At 43.4% G+C, this 7511-nt stretch overlaps 1 protein-coding gene across 1 annotated transcript; it reads right to left on the reverse strand.

Annotated features, from left to right (window-relative positions):
* Window positions 1–2608: 2608 nt before the first annotated feature.
* Window positions 2609–5062, reverse strand: r3hdml (R3H domain containing-like). Its single transcript, XM_062391038.1, has 5 exons — window positions 4792–5062; window positions 4512–4630; window positions 4316–4418; window positions 3769–3884; window positions 2609–3055 (listed from the first exon to the last, which is right to left on the reverse strand). The coding sequence occupies exons 1-5, from the start codon at window positions 5020–5022 to the stop codon at window positions 2923–2925; spliced, it is 702 nt and encodes a 233-aa protein (XP_062247022.1). The 5' UTR covers window positions 5023–5062; the 3' UTR covers window positions 2609–2922.
* Between the last annotated feature and the right edge of the window lie 2449 nt (window positions 5063–7511).

Raw genomic sequence — 7511 nt, forward strand, 5'->3', positions numbered from 1 at the left:
AACAAAGCAGATAATCAGAAAAGAGTGAAAGATGTAAGTGAGAGAAGCTTCAGCTCAGCAGCAGCTGTTCAGACACATTCTCCCTCTTCTTTAATCTTTCCTTTTCTCGTTTGCTTTGTGAAAATGAATTTGCATCTCTACATCCCATCGTGACATGCAAATCCTCGGGTGAGTAGAAACATGAAGCCAGCTCTCTGTGTGGGAGATGACGAGGCCTCAGCTGGTTGGAAGTCAAACTCAAGGAAACGTTTTCATCCTGCAGCAGATTTCTGTGATCTCAAGGAAATCCACCGTGTTTGTGTTTCTATCACAGACAACATACTAAACTTCAACAAGTGTCATCGCAGCTTCTCACAATTAATGTCGCTCCTCAGATCCAGAATAAAACCTGAACTCATCCGACTTCCTGCAACTCCTAGAAACCAACATCTTTAAATCTCCAGACCTGCTTTGCTCTCGCTGCTCTGACATCCCACAGCCACCATCACCATCAGGCCCGGCTCCCATGGCCTCGCCGAACAACCCCACGTCCCTGACACACCTCCTGGATCACAGCCGTGAGAAAACACCAGACACAAATGGCGATGATAGTTCGTTCCACTGGGAATCGAACGTCACCCAGCATCTGAGCTCTGGATGACAAACGGCTACAGCCAACGAGGGGAAAAAAGGAAAAACACAAGCAGCTGCCACCGAGAAACCACCGAGCCAAGTTGATAAAAACAAAGAGCACTCACCGAATGGAAGTTCCATGCTTGACCTGACGTGCGTGTTTACATTGACCATGTCGTCCTCGGCCGCCTCTCTCAACCATATGTCGTAAAATCCACTTTCTCCTGCCGCAACCACACAAGGTGTAAAATGTGGAAGTTTGGTGCAGGGTGCCGTGGTGTGAGAAGGGTGTTGGTGCAAGGTAAGGCCGGCGTTGCTGCTGTTATCTTATTGATTTTCCTAATCTGGGCAAATGTGGGTGGGGAGGTTAAACAGTAACCAGGTTGTATGGACACCAATCTATATAGCAGCCGGGACCATGGCAACACGATGATAGAAACTCAAATAGACATAAAGTGATTATGAGCTTTTCCCTCGTTCTCATCACCAAACGGCCGTTTCTCCAGATAGGGCCGTTTTAGAGTTTATAGAAAAATGGGAGAGAGAAAGGCGAGAGGGTGGGGGGGGCACATAACAGACAGAGGAGTGGAGCATGTACCGAGGGAGGCAGAGAGCAAACGCAGAGTGTGAGGATTGACGTCACGAGGAGAACGAGTCAGAGACCAGACTCCCCCGGAGGAGATTGTTTTCAAATGTTCGTCCAGAGTTTGTCGTCACAAATTTAAACCATTTACCTGATTTCACTCAACAAGACGAAGCTCACAATCACCTCCATGGTTCTGTTTGTGTTAGTTTGTGTGTTGTTCAGCAGCGTTACACAAAAAGATGTGAACCAGTTTCCTTGAAAGTCAGTGGACGTGTGGGACATGACCACAGCATCTCCTGGATTCCTCAGAGAATAACTCATCGACCTTTGTGTGAAAGTATTGATCATATTTAGGGTTTTTTGATGCAGATTCAAATAGATTTAGTGAATTTAAATGTGATTTCATGAGGAGACTGTTCTGCGCTCTCTGACATTCCAGTTGTTTTCAGTAATTTTACCGGTTTTATAATTATTCCAGCAAACAAACGAAGGTGTTAAATGTAACATACATGTACCTGTATGTTACATACATGTACCAGCCAGCAGCATTTATCACATATGACACAATACAAGTGTGTTCATGTAGTTACAGTCTGGATTAGTTTGAGTTGTTGTTTTTAAATGTCTAGAAGAACAATGCACCAAATTCTTTTATCACCGTCATATATGGTATAATATCAGGAGTTAGAAATATTGGGATACAAAACAAACAGCCAACACATTAAGGGTCAATCTATAGTCTCTGATAAACCTGACCCCATGTGCAGGTGTTTGAACTGTGACTGGAGAGAACCCACAGACGGAGAAGGGCCGTGAATTGCCGGATCATTTTGTATCCCTATGAGGGTCAGTGGTGTGTCAGTAGTCGGACAAGATGCAGAAAAATATGTCTAACAAAGTAGAAACCATACACGCTGCCTCCTGCTGTGCAGAGTAACAAGCTGCCAAGATAAATTGGTAATGAAGTCACGTGAATGCTGAGCCAAATCTGACTAATTCTAATCGTCGAGCAAAACTGGCTCCATGTCCAGTAGTTTACATGTTTGTTGTCGTGACCGTACAGTGTGTGTGTGTGTGTGTTTCTGTGTGTGTGTGTGTGTGTGTGTGTGTGTGTGTGTGTGTGTGTGTCCTGACTCCCTCATATTCTAGACCATAAACTCTGCATTAGTCTCCAGCTTTATGGCAGAGGAAGCCTCCCTGGGGCTGAGGGTGAGATGTAATGAGGTGAAATGCAGCACGGAGAGTGAACAAGCAGTGAACAGCAGATTATTTATTGGGACATAAAGCCTCAGTCAGTTTGTTAATAACTGAATTAATGTTCAGTCGTGCAGAAGGACAAGTTAAACACTTGTTTTGCAGTAAAATGATTTTATTGATCATGTTGGAGACAGAACCAGTAACATCCCTGGTTACAGTGGGTTTCATCTGTACAGTAAAAGTGCTTCAATCTGGTCAATGCCTCTAAAAAGTTACTCCAACGACTAATTCATTAAAAACAGTGCAAAACAAGACATTTACTCCTAATACAAGAAAACTTTTTATTTTATTCAAATATTAACATTCATACTGCAGCTCTACAACGCGACTGTGTGTGTGAGACATTCATGGATAAAGATATTCTGAACATAGTGGTACCTTGACTGCTGCAGTTTGTTATTTCAAGATGGACTAATCCTGATAAATTACCTTTTCCTCTCCCATTAAAACCCATTTGAAACGTTGTGTTAGTATCTGGAGCGTCTTCTGGTCTTGGTGTTTGTCGAGCACTGATTCCTCCAGCAGGAGCCGCCGTAGCTGGACGGACAGACGGAGCAGGGCCTGCCGGTCTTATAGGGAGCGTCTCCCACCCAGTTCCCTCTGAAACACACAGGAGCTCAGTGATGCTTAAGAAAATACAAGAATATCTGATTTATATCCTGTGGACGGAATGAAAGATGTTAAATGGACCTGAACAAATGTGTGTTTGAGTTGTTTTCCTTTTAAATGATAAAAAAAGGTTTGAAAAACACTTGTGTGTTGTCCTGATTTTGTGCTGATGTGATTTATCTGGGAAAAAATAAATACAAGAAGCAGAACTACAGTGTGAAATATTTTGTTATGATTAAAAGTCGTGTTCTCACAGTTTTACTTCTGACTGATGCTCACACGTATCCAGCATCAAACAAATTTTCTCAAACTAACTGATCATGTATTTTAATAAATGTATATCCATGTAAATGTAATTAATTCATTAGAGGTAATATTATAAACAGTATATTGTATTGTTACTTATGCATCAACATTTCTTTAAATTTATTTGAATAGTTTTTTAGTTTTATCTTAGCTAATGTGTTTTTTACACAATTACAAAATGCATGCAGACAATTGAATACACAAGCGAAATACAAGTACCTCATAATTGTACTTAAGTACTTCACTAGTTTAATTGCCATTTGCAGTATATTGCTATTTAGGGGATTATTCTGTGAAACAAAACTTCATAACTGAACTTAATCATCACACTCCTGCTGTGTATGTTTTGAGTGTGTGTGAGACAGAACCTTGATATACAGATAAATATGAAGACGTACTTTATAGAGTAGTTGCAGACCAGCAGCGTCGCCTCCCTCCAGCTGCTCCCGAACGCGTGCACGTTGGAGCATTTCCTGACGGCACATCCCAGCCGGCTGCTGCTCGCCCACACCATCTGACCGGGGCCACGAAACACAGGGTGATGCTCACTCACTCAAATCGTACAACAAATTCAAGAGACGCATCAAAACAACGTCACTTATGTTTAAGATTGTCTTTGTTGTAAGAGACTTTGTTTGTTTATGAACAGGATGATGGAAAAACTACTGAACAGATTTCCATGAAACTCAGTGAAAGGTTGTGGGCTCAATCACAGAAGAACCCATTAAAGTTTGGTGCAAATCACCATCAGGGGTCCGATCCAGATTTATCTTTTATTTCATTAACATTGTGAAATTGAACAACATCGGAAAAGAGATTAACAGAAATATACAAAACAGGATAAACGTGTATCAAAGTTAGTTCAACTGGCTAAAATATGAATAAATAAATACAATTCATAAGGTAAAGATACAGAAGAAGCATCATAGATTCCTCTGGATGTACCTGAGTATAGTGCGAGCACACAGATCCAGAGCATCTGCTGGGGTAAGAGAAATGATGCCTCTCGTTGTACCAGGACCTGACGAGGTCGGTGATCGACTGGAACCTGTCACATCCAACAAACATCCAGTCAATCATCCACATCAGCCACAGAAAGAGTCACAATCCATCACATGTCCTAGGGATCTGAGGACTGTACCTTCCGGAGGTGATGGACAGGTTCTGGCCCATGTACTTCATGGCTTGTGTTGGGCCGTGATCCCAGATGCAGAGCGAGGCCCAGGAGTCGGCGGACCGAGCCAGTCCCTCATCCCACAGCTGATCAGAGGAGACAGCGAGAGAAGAGACGCTTTTATTTTATTCTGTGAGTTGAGAACCGAACTAGTGATTCTGGTCTTTGACTAGAATATCAATCTAAAGCCAGAAGGTTTTGAAGATATTAAACCACTTCCTCGGGCCTCCGGTTGGATTCTCCTCACCATGTACTCCATATTAGCAGCAGGGGGGAACACCTGAGAGCGGACCCGGTTGTGGTAATCCAGCAGGGCCGTGATCTCTCTGGAGGACAGGGCTCTCCTGCGTCTGCTTCTGGAAGCAGCGCCAGCAGGGAGCATCCTGGAGTCAGACTGGGCCTCAGCTGCAGCTCTGGTGGCGTTGAGCAGCTCTGTGGAGCTCGACCACGCGGCAGCAGCAGCTCCCACATGGGGCATCGACCACAGGGGGGCAGCGAGCAGCAGCTGAAGGCAAACAGCAGCCATCTGGGGCCTGTGGAGGAGGAGGAGGAGGAGGGGGGGTGTCCCTGCAAGACTCTGTTGAAAAAACAGGTGAATTAACTCAACACCTCTGCAGCCACAGGCTCTAGATGAATAATCTTGGAATCTATAAACAAGGTTTCTGCAGAGGTCGAAGCATTAGTATAAATGTTACTGGCTCAGTTAATGAAGAAGACCTGATCATGTTTTTGGAAGTTTTAAGGACGTCTAATATTAATAAAAACTGAATAGACAGGTGACCAGTGCTGTCAATCACTGGGGGCGGGGTAGTGTGTAGTAAACATGTCTTCTTCCAGGTCCTCAGATAAACTACAGCACGGGTCGGTAACTGGGTCCTAAATCATTGGAGATCATTTGATTATTTAGATTTCACCTGAAGATTGATGCTTAACACAGATTCTGAAGTAGCCGACATGTTTGAAACATAACAAATCATTCAAACTTATATATAAACCACAAATGTGAAGCTAATTGACAATAAACTCTTCCTTGCAGATAAACCAGGTAGGATGAACACAACGTTTTCTATCTTCACTCTGCAACATAGACTGTTTATGAAACTCTCTGCACACAAACATTAAAAAGTGACAGAATACTGTAGAAGAGTCTGAGGATAATTCACATTCTGAAGTAGCATCAACACAAAACAAGAGAATCACAACATTACAAACAAACGAGTTCAGAACAGACACTGACCTTGACACCTAATTTAAAACAATGATCTTAACATCTGCAGTGAGTGAATCAGCCTCTGCTCTCGTCCTGTGTTGGATTGAAGAAGACAAAGAGTGATTTACCTTCATCAGCTCCTCTCGCAGGTCAGAGCCACAGAGCAGCAGCACAGTCGCTCTGCAGCTTCAACTCGAGCTTCTGCAAACAAGCTGCTGTCTCTGAGCGGCAGAGAGTTTTAACTGGGCCGAGGAACTTTCTGACGCTAAAGACCCGCCTGTGTTCTTCTTCCTCCCCAAACTGAGTGTCTGCCTCCTTCTCACTCAAAGAGAAAATCACAAACGCAGGAAATTGCCTTTCATAACAGACCAGGCAATCACGAACATTCTCACTGGCCACCTTCTTTTTCTTAAGAGGCATTATGAGGTGGTTGCACACAGATATACATTTAAATTTGTACAGGAATTTTAACAAGTATAACTTTTATAAAAATACAGTTTACACATCTACAGCTGAGTTATTTCATACCAGTGGTGGATTTAGGATGTTTCTGTGTCAGGGCCCATAATTTACTTTTGGCTCGAAAGCTTAAATCTAAAATTTGGATTATTTTCCACAAATAGTTCAGTTTTGTATCGTTCTTTCTTGTTAGTGAGTGACTAGTTGTTGTTTTTAAAGAAATCTGAAAAGTAACTGAAGCTGTCAGACGAATGTGGTCGAGTAAAAAGTACAATATCTTCATCAGAGCCGGAGACAAAGTGTACCTCAAATGTGTACCTAAGTACAGCACTAGAGTAAATGTACTCAGCTGAACCCACCAGTTGAACTCTTCAGCTCCAGTAGGAACAGAGCGCATGCTTTGGCTGATCTCCCCGAAGTCGTTTCAATAAAACACAATGAAATGTTTCAATCAGCACGCCTCGGGGACGGCCTGAGTGAAGAATGCATCTTAAACAAAGGGAGAGAAGTCAGCGTTCATCTGCAGCTGCTGTTCTCAGGGAAAAGCCCCAGACTCCTCCACTGAGTAATATACGATGAGGAGACGCTGCCAAGATACACTGCACCTCCTGGCCGTGGCGCTACAGGGGGTCGCAGGGATCAGTGGGACCCGGACTCAAACACCGGGTGAACAAACCGCTACATGGAATTAAAACCACAGAATACAACTTCTATTGAAATGCAATGAAACTATTGGCAGCTTTTGAAAAGCCACTAAATTATATGTTCTTACGCAACAAACCCGACGCACTCCCGAACATCTCGTGCACGATAACTGGAAACTGTGAGAACTCTAAATTCATGAAGGGCTCTATGTGCACAGAATGAAATGAGCTCTTTAACTCTGGCGCTCACAGGGAGTGTCAGTTCACGGTTTAGGGCCGAGGAACCCGGTTTGTGTTTGTTTAACCCAGATACGACCTCCAGGAGTTCCAGAGCAGCTATGATGACTTTATGATTCAAACTCAGACATGAGCACGAATGCATCAGGCAGCGAATAACATGGAAATGACTCAAATCTTTCCTCTGTCACGTTGCCACAGAGCTGTTGGACTGTCAAGCTGCTTCAGGAAGGAAAACTTCAGAATAAAGTAAATAGAGAAACTGGCTGAAGGCCCCGTGTGAATAGTAAATAAGTTAAGGACTAAATCACTGCTTCTATTGAATACGGGGCAGAAAGCAGAATCCTCCTGAGAGCACACGTGTCACCTGGTCGCTCAGGTGAGGCGTCTGAAGAGCAGCCTTCAAAGCTTCGCAGC

This window comes from Platichthys flesus, chromosome 7 (assembly GCF_949316205.1).
Source record: "Platichthys flesus chromosome 7, fPlaFle2.1, whole genome shotgun sequence".
Lineage (NCBI taxonomy): Eukaryota > Metazoa > Chordata > Actinopteri > Pleuronectiformes > Pleuronectidae > Platichthys > Platichthys flesus.